Below are 17,336 nucleotides of genomic sequence, written 5' to 3' on the forward strand. Positions count from 1 at the left end.
CAAGACAAGACACCCTCTGTGCACACTCATCAAGGAGGATCAGACTGCTGTCCTCCTCACACTCCTCAAACACCCTGCCACAGAGAGGGATTCTGCTGGCTCAAAGGGCTGATCAAGTGAAGAAACCATTGGATCAGACACATGATCATTGCAGAGGGCTAGAATACAGTCTCCCAGACTCAAAGCAAGGGAACACTCAAACACAGCTTTTCGAAAAAAGTCTCCCTGTTCCATATGCTTTTCCATTAGGACTAGTTATTCTGGTCTGCTTTGGTTTTAGAAAAAGTAGCTCAGTTCAAACAAAGCCCAGCCATCATTTTCTACACCACAGTTTCATAAAAGCCTTTAAGGCAGATGCTAACCTACAGCTATGCATGCAACAGCCACAGAAACGCTGTGAACAAGAACCAGTTCAGAGAACAGTTATGGAAAGAGGTGTCAGTTCAGCTTCCTCGGCCACCACTGACAATGCTGTTTTGTTCTTCTGTAAAGCTGTTTTTTTTAGGGCCCTTTTTGGAAATTCCATGACGACACATGTGCGAAACGCCAGCACAGGCATATGTGGTCCTCCAGGTTTGTTTTCACCACAGTTAATATCCCAACCCGCAAGACCTCCTCAACCACAGTCCGTTATTATGTTCATTACTTCATGAGCAGCAATATACAGTCCTGTCCACACACAGTTTCTGCCTGCCTGTCCCCACTCCTCCCAAAAGTCACCAAGTGCTGCTGCGGAAGCTGCTTTTCATCAACTTTGGAGTTGGCTTTGAAGGCAGCCACAATGACCAGGCTCACACACCCTCTGTGAACTCCATCCACCTTTGTAAATCACACGAGCCTGTGGTCCTGAGGACACAATATCACAGCTCAATGCACACTTCTGTTACAGAAACATTTAGCAGCATAGCAACGTAGGACCTCAGCACAAGAAAGTTCGGAAACACTTGAGTATTAATGCTAGCTAAGTAAAAAGCTCCTCGTTTCCTCAACAAAACAGCACTTGACCCACATTATCTAGAAAGCAACAGCTTGCTTGTTGCTCCGTGCGAACCCTACTTAAAAAGAAAGAAAAACTGGCCCACATTTGAACTGTTTCAATAATCAGTGGTGCATAAGAAAAAGGTTCCTAAAGTAACACCATTAATCCAGTGCATCATCTTTACTAGAAGGTTTTTGTAAGGCAATTTTTCTTTCGCAGAGATTAATGCTGAACTTTTTCTTCTTGCCTACAGCATCCAGTCAGAGTAAAGCACCTTACTTCATACTCCTGTCCAGGCAATCCTGCCCCATGAAAAAACAGCATCCACCTCAAAAATAAATTTCATAAGCCAACAGCTTCCTATTAAGAGACATTAGGAGACACCGCGCAGATATTGCTTGCGAGGCATTCAGCAAACAAGCCCAGATGGGTGGTCCATAGTGCAAGGTGCTCTGCTGCAGTAAGCAAAGCCATACAAAGACAGGCACCAAAACTTTGTGATCACGTGAACATGCCCCATCCGCACTTCCATGACCTCCTCTTATAGTCAGTGTCTTGTAAGGTCTTTTCTAGTATTTTAACCCATTACTTTTCCTATAATCAGTGAGTATTCAACTGCAAGTTTGTTTTGACAGATCTTCCCTATCCAGTCTCATTTTAAAAATCTTTCTGGTTAATGCACATATCATGTAACTCTATATATATGTATGTGGAGTTTATACACACTTCATCTATAGGCCTGGGTATACACACTCCAGAGAGTCATAGCCAGTCACAAACAAACACTGGGTATCACAGATATTTTAAGATCCTGTCGCTGTGATACCTAAATCAAAAAGACGGATAAGAGAATTGCTCTGCAATTTCCCATCAGCACATTCCTTTGCCAGGTGATGCCATCTGCAGCGCAGTTCATCAGAAACTAGCCCAATGTTCTGCTGAAAAAAGATCAGGGAGAGATGGTGCTGGAGGTCTGTGAGACCCAGCTGCAGCATGTTGGGCAAGTCATGGCCTGATGTGCTAGAAATAGGCATCATTTCCTCTGCAGCACTGGTAGCAGAACAGGCAGGTGGGCCAGGCTGGGCAGCAGAAGAAAGAGGCAGAATGCCAAGGTAAGCCTGAAGCAAATTAAATATCAGAAGGCAACAGGTTGCTTTGAGACTGCTTGGTTGCTCTTTTGGCAGAGGAGAAAAGCAAGCCATTAAAAGGCAGAATACACCCGTGTGGACTTCATTTGCAGCACTAATTGCCATGCACATGCACTAATTGCCCTCACATGAAGTGCAAGGCAGCAGGCACTGCTTGAATCCCATGCAGTACATGAGGCTTCTAAAAGAATGCTTGTTGGATCATGCTCTCTCACCAGACACTCCGCTCATACCAAAGCAAAATGGAGGCAACTGGGGCAGTGTCCTTTTTTTAAATAAAATTATTGCAGTTTATTTAAAGACTAAAGAGAAAGCTTTCAGCCAGACCACTGAAGACATTCAAGACAAATATAAACAAATTTCAGAGCTTCTTACCAAGGTAAGAGGAAGCAACATCCACTGAAACGAACAGGTCTCTGCTGTCGCTTTGGAGCACAGGGCAACCGAGATCTGCTCTGCAGCGGCAGGTACCTTATGCAACTGTCTCTCCCTTTTTCAGTAAGCAACACCGTTTGATTGCTGTCAGTGAAAGCTAATCGTTACCAGGGCTCATCCTTGCTACCTGCACAGGTAAAGCGCACCAGAAAAATAAGCACCAGTAGCAGGAACACAGAGCTGCACTGCCTGAGGCCTTCTCCTGCAGCTGTTCACATCATTAAGGAGGTGAAAACAAGGAAACAGGAAAAGAAAGGTGGGCTACAGCAGGTGGAAATACCATGCTTGGCCATCCTCTCTCCTGTTATTTTAAGGGTTTCTTGGAAATAGGGCTTTATGCCTTTCCCTCCAGCAAAGTCTGAAAGCAGCATACATCCCTATCAGGATGTTGTCCTTAACATCCTTCAGCTGCATCTGTGTTTGCTCCTAGCTCCTTGACATTGTTTTCTCTGCAGATGATCTGTAGATAATCATGATGATACCCACCCCTCTGATCTGCCAACTCAGGTGCATATGTGCACTCTCAACACCATTTTGGTCCCAATAAATGGACTAACCTAACTTTGGTTGAGTTGGGCTGAAACTAGCCTGGGAGCAAAAAACATTACAGTTACTGAGTTTGATAGTTTCTTTGGGAGGGTCGCAGGTACCGCTGCTAAAGTACACATGACCAAAACGCTACAAAACCAAAGCCTCAGTGATCCATTACCACATGGGTGAAGAAGAGGAAAATGCACTTCTTGCTACTAAATTTTTTTACAGTATTTCTTCTCAAGTCTTTTTTCCCCAGGACCTACAGAGGAGTCAGGCTGAAGAGAGAGACAGGAGACACTGCAGACACAGCTTCCACCAGCATCTCTGAAAAATGTGCACTGCAGGGTGGCTAGTACAAGACAGATGCCTTTCAGTAATGCGAGGATTGATCAGTGTAAGTCAGTCACTATTGTTCTACACCAGCTGTCCCTTCATACAGAAAAGCCCCCAGGGGAGTTAAAGGCACTTTGCAAGCAGACAGAGGGGAAAAAGGTATTTTTGGTGATGGGCAGAATGCATGTAGATTCCAACTAATTCTTGTGGTGCTAAATAAAAACTAAGCAAGGCAACAAGGATTTGGGGTATAATTTGAACAGAAGTGAGATTCCTGTTAGATGTGGCTGGGATAGGGAATAGCAGAGGGATAAGGAGGTACCCTGGCCATTAAGATTCAAAAATTGATTAACTTGGCCCAAGAAATTGCAGACCTGCCTAAGGCCACTGTTTGTGCAGAAGGCACCTTTCAGGTGTTTTTTCCTCTTTACTGAAAGGAAATCAACACTTTCTCCCACTCTGCCTAGACTCAAACACTGAGCAAGCCAATGTTATAATGCCATCCATTTGAACGGAGCACAGTATTTCTCCTACATCTCCAGCAGAAGGTTTGACGGGCAGGAAGCCGTCAGCATCTCTCCCCATGAAGTTCTACATGCAGTGGATGTGCTCACATTGCGCTAAGGCGCTGGCTGAACAGTGCATGCAGTATTGCAAACAGCTCAAAAAGAGGAAGAACTGATGTAAACCAAGGGAGCTTCTTCCAGGAAAGACGTGGAAGAGCATCACCCATCACTTCAGTATTTAACAACCTGAGATCCTTGACCTACATCTTATTACAGTATCTTGTCACAGTCGCAGCTGCTAAGCAATTGGCAATGAAAAGGTTTACTCTCGGCCACAAGCAAGAGGCCAGGAGCCCTGAAAGCAGGTCACTTCTCTGCGAAGGATGAGTTGCAAGCAGACACAGCAGACTCGCAGAAAGTGGTCACGTTGAGGAGACATTTGTGACCAGGCTCCTGTGCAGCAGCTTTGGTAACGGGGTCAAGGGCTGGCTAAACGTGACAGATAAGCTCCTCTCTTGACTCTGTCCCTATCACAACCAGCCTCAGCCCTTGCCGAGGGTTAAGCATGTAGCACAGAGGGTGACACTATCTCTTCTAATAGAACACAGCATATATGGACATGCACTAAGTTAATAATATAAAGTACTCCTGACTTACACAAGCTACAGCCTTACCCTGGAGATATTATGGTAAGATTGGTCTGTTCAGAAAGTTCATCAAAATAAATTGAAGAAAATTATTTAAACCTGTGTGAACACTCCTCTTAACAACCACGATTCTATTTAGGTTGCATTCCCTCTGGACGTGAATTAAATTAACTAGGTCTATTTGCATCTAAAATAGAAGAGTAAGGTGATTTCAGCAGCGGACTACTGTCCTCTATACAGTGGGCTCTATATTGTGGCTTAACTAATCCACCCAGAGTTACCTTTCCTAGACATTGTTCCTTGGACAAACCTTTAGTGTCATGACTACACCCAGATACTTGTTATCCACATTAGGGAAGAAGGAAAAAAAAAATTAAAATGCAGTCTCCTGATTTTCTCTAATGAGAGATGAAAATATTTTCAGGAAATACTTCCTTAAGTATTTGTTCACAGTCATTTGACCATAGTTGCAAAAAGCATACACTTTTAAGAGCCCCTGGAGCACTAACAAGGCTCAGTACACTCATCCTAACAGCTGAGAAGGACTAGGCACTGAAAGTGAAGTCACTTGCAAAAGGACGTTTAAACCATTGAGCTTATTGCTTGTTCTGCAGTGCTTTCAAGAAGGCCTCATTCGGGAATGAGACCCAGCTGTGCCAGATGTCATACAAATGTGCTGTTTGTGACAAATAGAGAACTGCAAACTTTGGGTGGGGTGGGAACTAAAGACAGGTGAAACAATGGAAGCAAAAGCCAGCTTCAGTTAAGAGCAGACAGAGAGCTCTAGTCATGGACATCTCTCTTTGCTATCTGCTCCTACCCAGGGCTATGATTGCTTGTTCACTTAAAAAAAACCTCAACAAACCAACCAAACAAGAAAACACACCAGAACCTTTATGACCCCAAGAGCACATATACAAAGAAGGGTGTTTTTTTTTTTTTCAGATGGATGTGCAATCAGACCTGCCACAAAGGATTTTATCTGACTTGGTCTTGTCTTGGTGCAGTGGGATGGTGTAGCTGACCTCTGGAAGTATCTTTCAACCATATCATCTCTGGTTTTGTAGCCTTCAAAAGTTACCAGTGCATCTGTCGTACCAGGGAAATGACACTTGCTCCAGCACGCTAACATGACTAAGATACAAGCCTGAGCTCTATTCCCTCATTTTTCTGGCTTGTCAACAGCCTTGCAAGTTTCTCAGATATGACAGTAAAACCCACATATGCACAGCAGCTATTTGGTGGTGGTGCCATCATGTACCGCTAAAGAGTCCAGAATAGAAATGGAGCAAAGAAAAACGCCATATTTTAACAATGAAGAAGGAAGGAACATAATTACCCAGGATGAAATCTGGGCATGATGTCAGACCCCCTTCTCAAACTAACATGATCATCTGTGTTATGTTTTAAGTAGAAGATGCCATGCTAAGCTTGAAAATATCCCAAATATGTTCCACTACAGGACATTATAATCCTGTCTTATTAAAAAGGGAGAGGGAAAAAAGTACTGGTTCAGTTCACCTTCAGTTCAGAGTTCATTGCAGATTGCTTTTTCAAGTGAAAAATACTGTGCAATTCAGCATTTTTTTCTTTTTTTTCTCCATACTATCTGAATAGAAGAAGTCATTCAGTGTAAGAACAGAATTGTTCAGTGAGCAGTGTTAAACAAGCTCAGTAGTTCCTCCTGGCCTTAAGATCCAGAGAGTTCACTACACAAAAGCAGCTCCCACACTAGTAACCTACTTCATGCTTAACAGTTTTAAAGGCTGCAGTTAGCTTTTAGCACGAGTGAGATTGACATTTTAATTACACAGTCTCCCACTACACTGCAGAGTATCTTCCTTTTCTATTACTGCAGAGCATTTCTTCCTTTCCTCTATGAGATTACTAGTAACCACCTGCCCGAAAAAAAAAGAAATCCCATTCAATTAGAAATATCTTCATTAATATCGTATTCCTTGGTCCACCCATTTGTGCAATTCTGTGCATAAATACTCACACATTCAGCAAGAATACACACAAAGCTGCTGTTGGTACCTCCCAGTAAACGGAAAGAGTTCATCACTCAGCAAGCATGTCTGAGCAGCTCTGTCATCTGTGGGCTGACCAGCATAACTACTGTTTTAGAAATACTGATTTGAGTAGTCCCTTACCACATCACTAGCTCTAAGAACTCAGTTTTCAGAGTCTGAGGGACACAGAGATCAGTGCTTGTACCATTTAGTCTAGAGCAGGGAATAAAGGGAAGGAGCCATGGCTTTTTCTGGAGGGGAAAAGACAGCCAGGGAACTGTCTGCATTAGCAATGTTTTATGACAGATTCTTGCAAGCAATGTCATAGCCTTTTCTTTGATTATGAAGTGAGACAGAATGTCTTATACAAGCTGCAAACACATTTAAGGAATAAACAGTTTGTGTAAGTTGCTGCTGTGAGAGATCAAGTTCTAATATCTGGGGGGAAAGAAAAAAAAGGATACACAAACCTTTCTTCATTTATATTCCCCCTCTGTTGCATGAGCCCAGTCCTTTGTTTACTGTCTGCAAAGATGCACTCTGATACTAGTAGAATGTGTATGTTAAATTTGTACAGCAGCTTTAATCCCCAACTCAACCTCCCAAAAGCAAAGTTTCCCAGGAAAAGGGAGGGTAATAGCTAAGCAGCACAGTACCACAAAGGCACAATTCACAGCAGAAATTCTTATGGATGTTGCATGAACATGTAAATCTTTTCATGAAAAGAAAAGGAAGTTTAATATTTCATCTGAAAACTCATCACTCAAACTGCAGAAGCAGCAGTCTAGCTAGAGGAATTAAAAACAAAATCAGGGCAGGATTGAGGATGCTTTGAAATATACTTTTCTTTCGGTATTTCTGCTGCTATGAAGTAGGAGAAGCCACAAACGATGACCATACAGTGCACACTGGATTTGCTTGATGCTATTACTATGGACAGTCTGGATAACAGCCTAAGCACACAAACATGATTTGTGTTCTTGATGTCTGGGGAAGAGAGTAAGGATACATCACAATTGCATTAGTGACTTATAAATATGAAGAAAAAAAGCACATAAATATATTTCATTTGCAGAACAAAGCCTGACAATACAATAGAACTTTCTATAGCGAATGCTGTAACGAAAATCCTACTCAGCATCAGCGAGGCCAGCCTGGCACTAGAAGCAACGCTGCTGGTGATGCCAACACTGTTCATGAATTCTTAAAGTGTGGGGACTCTTACCACTTGTAATGCATCACTTTTGTGGTGCAAAACTGACTGTGCCTGGCTGAAGCAATTCCCAAGCTCACCTAACTACCAGGCTTCTGATGGGAGAAGGGCTTCTCGAATGTTCAAATGCAAGGCTGAAAGCAGAAGTTAAAGGCAGAGCTTTAAATTGTGTTCAGTCCATTTCTGAGGATCAGAACACCACCATTTCATGCTAAATTCTACTGTAGATCTGTTCATTGATGCCATTCCTGTACCTGGCAGCAACGAGGCTGACAAGTCTCATCACTATCATAAGACATCAAGTACAGATTTCCTTGAGAGTGGTCCAGTTGCAGGTGTTAAGAAGCATTTTGATTCTTGTCTTGGCCTGCCAGCCACTTTACATGTGATCTTATTAACTGCTAGAAACTTCAAGCTTTCCTATGATAAGGTGAGAACATTTTGGAGTTCAGGAGACAAATATTAAAATTCTTGTCTGTTTCTCACACCCCCCTCATAACTAGATTATCCTTTTTAATATCTCTGGGGTTGTGTTTTTTCGTTCACATGAGATTTCCCCTTGGGTTTTTACCTAGCCTGAGGACACCATAATAATGAATCAAATTAAACTTCTGGCAGCAGCGGAATACATCTCAGGTAAAGACAATTTTTTTTTTTAAAGTATCATCAATCTCAAAACAAAAAGAAGAAAGAGCATCCCTTGAATGCAAGATATCACAAGTTCAGATCACCAGGCTAGACTTCAGAAAGAGGGAAGGAACTAACATCAAGTATATCCCACATCAAAACACAGGACTCACAGGAGATGAAAAAAGTCACACACCAGTTACACAGGAACCCCACCCACTTCCCAGAAGCTGTGAATTTTCACATTCCTTGCACACACTTTGTCACTGTCCTACCCCTCTGGGCCATAAAAAAAAACACCCACATGTAGCACATCATGAAATCATGCAGCAGCCGGAAGGCTCAGGGGAGCCTCTGATGCACACCAGCTCCCTCCTCACTAAGTTTTCTGGGTACACACTACCTGTGCAAGGTGCCATGTAAATCCTGCAGTATAAAGCAGACGGGAAGATGAAGCTTGCCCAAGGCTAGCAAAACTTGGAGCCCTGTCTTCTACTTCCCCAAACAAAAGCGGGTGTTTTCTCTGAACTGTACCCACCTGCACAGGGTGGAAAAAAAAAAGGGGGGAGAACAGGAACTTTTTAAAGCACCAGTTCTCAGAAGCTGCTACCAGCTACAAGGCGGACCATTTTACCACACACGGAAGCTGCTCTCAAAATAATTCCAATTTTTACCTCTCAGTGTTTCAGCTGCTGCTGGAGATTTTTTCCTTGCATCTTCCACTAGGACAGAAGGAAAGTTCTTTTAGTTCAATTAGAAGATGAGAGTAACGTCCAGTATCAAAATATGAAGACAAAATCAGCTATTCCCAAAAGACTGTAACTATTCCAAGTATTGCAATGGCCAAAAAGTTAGTAATTGTTCTGATTTTCTTAAAAGACAGAGCGAGCTATGGTGCATGACTGAAGGACTAGCTAATCAAATACAAACTGAATGCATTTGGAGAACAGTTTGGTGCCCAAAGTTCACATTCTAGCTGGGCAGAGTCCCAGTCCTCTTCCACCTCACACCTCAGCAGCACTGCCCAAGCAACAGCAAACGGCATTTAAGAAGCACAACCAGCTCCAGTGAGCCCTTAGCACTAGGATAATCACCATTTTCCTTCTACTGCTGTTCAGGTTTATAAATCATCTGAATGTGGTTAATCACAAAAGATCATGTAAATAAGATGTCCTGCCTTGGTCAGGTCTCTGACAGACTACAGGGGTCACATTAGTGTCAAACCAAGCCATCAAGTCCAGGACACTGAAGGAAAAGTCAATGGCTGCTTTGTAAGATTCGGGCATGGAAAGCTATCCTTCTGCCTCATGCATCTTGATGAATCCCAACATTTTGCTGAAGTATTTTCGCCTCTCCAGAAATAAATGGAACTACCACATCCTGCCTTTTCAAGCATGTCAAAAATGCCTAGAAGGACAACCCTTTTGCTAGGATTAGTCCATCTGGCAGAGCAATGCACCTAAATCATCCCCATCAGGTTTGTCTTCAATTCCCCAAGATCCAAGCCAGCTCTAAGACTGTGATTGCTACTGCAATGCTGAAAGAAGTGAGTCAAACAGGTCAGTTTACTGAGACAACGAACCTATTGAGAATCCAGGAACACAGAGAAACTGGATGCACAGCACTCAAACACTACTGCACCAACAGTTGTTATATCAGTGGACATTACAGTGAAATACCGAACTAATGCAGGATGGTGAGAAGAAGGATAAAGCAAAGCGGGGAGATTAGGAGGTGGCAGGATCATAGGTAATTTAGGAGATAAGAAAAACAGATACTTCTTTGTAAACCTCAAGCAACACATGCATTCCCAAGAGATACAGACAATATTCCTACTAAGGACTAATTGATACACAATACCTCAGTGATTTAATTAATTACTTCTGTTAACAGAATTACACTAGGGAGGCAACTATCAACGCAACAGTTACTGGACATTTTGGGTTGCCATTTTTTCCCTGAACAAAAGACCACAAATCATCAATTTTTAATAACCAGTCAAAATACTGCTCAGGCAGGTTCTTCAGTTGTTGGCAGTGCTGGAGCACATCTTACTGCACGAGAGCTCTACTGATATCGATGTCTATGCAGAACAGGACATTAAGTGCTGTTTGAGGCAACGGTATCTGGCCCCATATGGCCAAGTGCCTTAAAAGCACATCCTAAACGAACACTACTCAAATTTCTTTTCCACGTGGACAAAGGTAAAACAGGCAGCAAACAACCATAAGAAAAGTGACACACAGATCTATCCGCACTTCAGGTAGCTCATCTCTCCTTCTTTATGAATAAAGGCCACTCAAAGACAATGAAAGTGAAATACAGTGACTTGACTAACCCACCTCTGAGAATCTGTTAGTCTCGAAATCAATCACCTACATATCTTCAGCACGCTGAGACTAAGATGGAACATACAGTACTACTTCTGCTATGTGACTAGCTTCTCATTGAATGCCATTTAAATTGCACCTAAAAAGCATCTTTACAAGATGCTAGAAGATACCCACAAGACTCAAGTCAATATCCTATTACAGTAAGAAGTTGGTTTTGGCCCTGCTGAACTGACAGTTTATTTAGGGAAAGGAAAAAGAGAGACCATGCTTGTTTTCATACCAACATCTTCCTAGAAATGGTTAAACCAAAACGCTACGCTTCCCAGAGAGCCACCATGCAGCTGCAGATCAATAACGTATCATTAACATGGATTGACAGGGAGACAGGCCAACACATAGACAGTTCTCAGAAATGAAGGATGAGGAGTACTAATGTAATGTTGTTATGATGGAGGCGTTTGTAAAGAGACCGAGCAAGAGAGAGGTCAACATGAGGAGACTCTTGTTTATGGCACTCTGATTCAAGACATGTGCTGGGGCAGCTGTTCGGAACTGTGCTATCAGAGATCCTTTGCAGAAGGTCTGCAGTAGTATTTGGAGAGGAAAGATCACAGCATTTCAGTTTCTCTTTCGATGAGGTTACTGACACAAGACAAAAAAATGAAAGTATCTTTCCTAGCCTGTTTTCATGGTACCTTAACAGTCACCCAACCACACTGAGTTAATAAACTACAAAGGCTTAACTGTATCCTTGAACAAGGAACCTCAGAAAGTTACAATAAAACAGGTTTGGATGGGAAAACAGGAGTAAATCTAACCTCAGTCCATGGGTTTGTTTGATGTTTGTATATGGCATTCATATCCCTTACCCCTGGTCCCCCACTCACTCCCACACAATCCCCCTCCTTTTCAAAGTCTGATTCAGAGCCCAATAAACTCTGTTGTGAAATTCCCTGTCTTTTAGCCCCTAGTCTTCCAAAAATGCCAGTGCTTACTCAAGACTATCTGCACTGAGGGCAGCTGCTCTACTCACATGACTTCAGCTCAGCATCCGCAACCCGTACACCGTAAGTTCTTCCCATGCATCTGTACAGTCTGTGGGTCAACTAGGTAGTTTGTTTCTACCGGAACATAGAATAAATCTTAGTATCATCTTCGTTGTGAATTCAAGACAATTTATTGATAAATAGCATATTTCATTCTCAGTTAAGTATTAGTCTCATTTGCATGTAAATTACTTCTAACACGAATCCTGGTGTTGAATAAGTTTTCAGAGCATGAAAGTATATCAAAACCAACACACGGAAAGGCTAGCCTAAAAAAAAAATACACTACATACACAGAGAGGAAGACAGACTTGTGCGCACTGAATCACACTTGCAATCCCAGCATAGCACAAGGACACAAACCTGAAGACAAATGCAGCCATCCCCTCCCCAATGTATCTGAAAGCACTCTCTCTAGAATTAATTGGTCACTGGTGTACAAAAAAACCTTAAGCAATCAAGATTTGTAACTGGCGGAGTTCCATACATTTAATGTGCTCTGCTTCCAGCAGCAGTCTTTGGATGCAAGTAAATTCTAAAACACATGATTTTTTTTTTTCTCCCGTCCCTCAGCATTGGATAACTTTTGTGTACAATGCAATAATTTGTATTAATTAGCTTTTTTTGTTCCAATCAAACATCAATTTAAGAAGCCAAGGTCATTGCCTCTACCTGATCAGGCTCACAGGGGTACCAAGTATACCTGCTGCTTCTGCTGGGGGTGCTCAGGGCACTCTTGAAAGACAGACCCCAAAATCTTTCAGGTAGCAAAGAGAAGTCAAAGCTTACTTTCAAAGTCCAGTGACTCCAGAATAATTATTAAAAAAAGCAGCTCGGTTAAGACTGAACAATCACAGCTACCTTTACTCCTGTCACCTTACCAATTCAGAAATAGCGGACTGCCTTAACCCCTTCGTGAAGCCTGACTAGCATAGCCTCGGACCAGACAGTCTGGTGACAGACAAGTCCAGTAGTGCTAGGAGAAGGTAATTCAGGCAATAAAATCACACATCCTCAGCAAGGGAATTCAACAAGTTGCCTTTCTCCTGAAAGGGACCTACAATGAAGAATTTCCCTCTCCTGAGAAAGAGGAGCAACGAGGTTTTTAACAGGCTCCTGAGCCTCATAAAAGTGCTCAGGAGTCTGCACAAGAGTCACCCAGCTTCGACTGTTAGTGGATCATAATAAGTGTGTATGATTTTTCCTGGCTTGGAAACAACTGGGAGAAGATTAAAAGAAAAAAGGCCACATAAGGAAGAACTCACTTAAGTATTATGGTTAAAAATACCATGAAAAAGAGAGGAAAAGGGATACACATCCTAATCAGCCTTTCTTCTGTGTCTGTCGTGGATAAAGAACCATCTGGTCACGTAGTCACCAATGCATTCACATCCACTCCTGCTCCACAAAACCCAGGCTGATGTGACTGCCAGCATGAAGTCACTGAAGACAACTTAACCCCCTCCTCTCAGTTTATCTAGTCTTCACCTACCCTTGCCCCTGTTAGTCTGAAGGGGGAATACAGGGCTTGCGTGCATCAGTGGGGCAGTGCTGAACACAACAGATTTCCATGGCAACGAGATACAGCCCCAGCAAGGAAGGCCTGTTAATAGCTATGAGGCGATGTGCTCGGCAGAAACAGATTTTTCTATCAGACAGCCAGAGATAGCAGCTCATGTTCATACGCAAACGTGCAAGGAATCTGATTCCTGGCCTTGTGCAACCCCACTGAATTCAGTCAGAGCTACGCCAACATAGACGACAGCAAGATAGAGACTGGCATTTGGTGTTAGTAGGAAAAATAAACATGCAATATGGAGAGACACTCTGCCTTTAAAAACAAAGTAAGAGCACTCTAAGACACTCCTCGTTAATTGAACATTTGTTGCCACACTGCAGGAAAACCCAGCACTAGTATCAAAGGGAAAGTAACTGTGTAACGCACAGATTTGTGCATACTGTACCATCACCTACTGCCCATGCTTTCGCCTTCAACAAGTGCACACTTATACACAAGCTCAACCTCTTACAGAAAAATCTGCTGCGTGCGGAAAGGAAGGAAGCTATCATTATCCCAGTTCTCTACTGAGAGAGTCAGTCATTTGGCCTTTGTGATTTAGGGTCCTTTCCATTAAAACACAGTTACCAACACAACGATATTTTATGCACTCATTAGTATCCTCCAAACTCAACTTTGCTCGTAACAGACTGATTATGGATCTTCCAGCCATAATCATGACGAGCTTTGCCTTCATATGTAAGAATACAGTCTCCAAATACACTGAATTCAATCGGACGAGTCTCGGTTTATAAAGTTATGAGCACGCAGAAGGCTCTTCAGGACCAGAGCCTCAGCAAGGAAGAGCTGAAGCCATGAGCAAACTTTTCCAAGTCAAGCAGAAAAACAGCAACTGTCCCGCTTACAGTGTATGCTCTGCTGGAAATGTACAAAAAGCCATTTATATCAAGCCTAAGAAAAATATGCCATGTACAGTTTATAAAAATATCTGTAACAAACTAAGAGCAAAGCCAGAAACTGTCCAAGCAGGCTTAACTGGGGGGGGGGGGGGGAGGGGGGGAGAAGAAAGAGTAATTTCATGGGCTATTTTGTACAGCAGAACAGCAACATCGCCATCCTAACTGAAGTTTTAAGCCCTACGTCTTTTCCTGACACTGCAATAGGTAGAAAAAAACAACTGAGAAGTCTAAGACCCAAGGCAGGCGCTGCAAGTGCAAGGCTTTATTTTTTATTATGCGATAGAGCTGTAAAGCTGCCAAACACCCGACTTTAATAAACAATCTCCAGTGACGTACAAGCATCAGGGCTAACTCCGTGACAGGCTCATCCTTGTTCAGAGTTCTGCTCATCAGAGGGATGGCGATTACCACATAGCTATGATGTTTTAAGTCAATGGCTTCCCGATTGCCAAGGTGTCTGGTAAGCTTAAAGCACATGAGCCCCAAGGCTGCTCGCTTCGCTTGAAAAGAAGAGTGGCGCCTTGTACTGCCATTGTTTATACAGATATGGTAATTAAAAATTGCACTGTAATGGACTTGATAATAGTCGTATTGTTCCCATGAATTGAGCTGCTCCAGTTAAACATGACATCACAGCTAAATAATAATCTGCATTTATACTTATTTTTGAACTTTTTTTTTCTGGCTGTATATGAACTGTGGGCATCTTCACTATAGATATTTCCAGCACATCTCAGAGCAAACACTTCTGCTAAAGCAAAAGCCTGTTCCACGTCCCCGTGGAGCACACTCTCCAAAGCCTATGCAAGCACCGCACCAACACCGACCCCAGACTCGGAGTGACACACGAGGATAACCTCTAGCCGATAAAAACGGCAAGACTTTCCACACATTTCTCAGTAGCACGGCAGCACACGTGGATACCATTCCACAGGTGTGCTTAGCGCAGAGATGTTTACATTAAACACAACTGAAGGGTATTAGCAGGGCCGGCTGACAGTGTTGGAGCAGTGGTCACAGGAAACCAGTAAGGCACATTCCTTAAACGTTTAGAGACTTAATGAAAAGCAGCAACAAGGAAAACACCACAGCTGTAAAAGAAGCAAGATTACAGGCTAGCCACCACGTCGTACAACATCTCATCTTGTGGCAGGTAACCTAGGGGTTTGATAGAATGCCCCATCAGCCTTCCAGCATTGGGCAGGCCTGTGGAAGCCAGGCAATCCCACTTTCCTCACCCTTCAACACAGCAGGCAGGTGAGGGCTGCTGAGCGCACAACCGAAACGGCTTGGGGCTCGCCTACCTGCTTCAGGAGGAACTTGTCCTCCGCGTTGATCTTGAGGGAGACGGCCAGATGGATGGCAGAGAGCACCACCCCGCTGATGACTGCGGCCCTCATCCGCACTGGCAGCAGCGTGTAGATGCTGTAGATAAAGAAGACAGTCCACCAGATGCCCTCTGAGGCACTCCTGGGCCACACCAGCAGAACCCCTACCACTTGCACTGCCAGGATCACCAGGATGACAGAGTAGCACGCCAACCACATGTGGTCCTGGTGGAAGTCGTTGCGGTTGCACACCATGCACAGCACCACCATCAGCAGGATGGCCAGAGAGAGCACCACGACGTAGGATACCTCATAGTGGCCGTGCGCGGCATGGAAGATCAGCATGACCACACAGACCAGCACCAGAACAGCCATGAGCATGGTGAGGCTGCTCTGGTTGAGCCGGAAGAAGTAGCGCTGATAGAGGCGCTCTAGTTTCTCCGACTGGAACTTCTTGGACCTGAAGATTTGCAGCAGGATGCTGCAACAGCTGCCCATGGAGAAGGCCGCCTCGGAGTCTCCCTCGTCCCCGTCCTCTTCCTCCAGCTCCTCGATCTTGGCCTTGATGCGTCTCTCCTCCAGCCCCAGCTCCACAGACCGGGGCCGTACCTCCCCCTGCTCCCCCAGCTGCCGGGGGCTGGCATTGTTGGGGGCAGCGGGGGAATCACTGCCAGGCGGGTGGCGGGACCGGTGACGTCGGCTGTCGTCACCATGCTCCTGCCAGGCGGACTTGGACCTAAAGCTCATCATCCTGCAGCCACTCTCCCTGAGGCTCCGGCTCGCCTGGGGCTCGTAGTCTTCCTCGCTCCTCCACCTGCTCGACATGCGGGAGGCCTTCTTGCCCGAGGGCGTGTTGGGAGGCGGCGGGTAGGAGTAGCCATTGGCCCGGGCCTCCGCTTCGCCCCAGGCCGAGCGGTGCTGTTCCGTGCCCGCCCAGGGCGTGGGGCCGCCGAAGCCCGGAGGGCTGACGCTGTTGGACCGGGACATGCCCTGAAGGAAGGGGTAGCGGGTGAGGGGACAGCCGCCGGGCAGGCGCGGGGGACCTCCCACCACAGGGGATGATCGGCTGGGAGAAAAACCCCAAAAGACAGCAGGGAGGGGGAAAAAAAATAAAATAATAATTAAAAAAAAAAAAAAGGCAAAACCTGCAAACGCCCCCAAAGTCTCTGGAGCGGCCAGGCGTCCCCTAGAGCCGAGATCGCCCCGGCGGGGCCCTCAGGGCAGCGCGGCGGGCGCCATCGCCGGCCCCAGCGCTTCGACACCCCCGAGCGAGCTCGGCACGGCCGCGGCTGGGACGCCCCCGCCTCACGGCAGCTCGCCCTCAGCCGAGCCGCGGCGGCCGCAGGGGCTCCGGGCGCCGCGGGGAAGCCGCATCGCAGCGCGCCGCGCCGGCCCGGCACCCGCCGCTCGGGGCCGGGCGCGGGGCGGGCGGGCGGCGGCACCGGCCGCCCCCCGGGAAGGCGGGCGGCTCGGCCGCGGGCCGGTCGGCGGGGAGGGCACGGAGGCTCAGGCTCGTAGGACAGCGGCAGCCGGCGACAGCATCCCCTGCCAGGGGGGCCCCGGGCGCGGCGGGGGGGCTGCCCAGGGCGGGCCGGGCTGCGGCGCCCCTGCCTCGCCTCGCTTCCCGGCGGCGGCGGCGCCCCGGCTGCAAGACGAGGCCGGCGGCAGCCGCGCTGCTCATGCACACGGCCGCCGCCGCTCCGGCTGCCGCTCCCGC

The 17,336-nt window shown here is 45.5% G+C and overlaps 1 protein-coding gene across 1 annotated transcript in view; it reads right to left on the reverse strand.

Moving 5' to 3' along the window:
• The window catches only part of ADCY5 (adenylate cyclase 5), a 228,041-nt gene extending 211,435 nt beyond the window's left edge, over positions 1-16,606 (reverse strand). The window contains exon 1 of the mRNA XM_086615250.1: positions 15,596-16,606. Coding sequence (XP_086471376.1) covers positions 15,596-16,606 — 1,011 coding nt within the window. The remainder of the gene's footprint in view (positions 1-15,595) is intronic.
• Positions 16,607-17,336: the final 730 nt, after the last annotated feature.

This window comes from Tauraco erythrolophus, chromosome 8 (assembly GCF_009769465.1).
Source record: "Tauraco erythrolophus isolate bTauEry1 chromosome 8, bTauEry1.pri, whole genome shotgun sequence".
NCBI classification, from domain to species: domain Eukaryota; kingdom Metazoa; phylum Chordata; class Aves; order Musophagiformes; family Musophagidae; genus Tauraco; species Tauraco erythrolophus.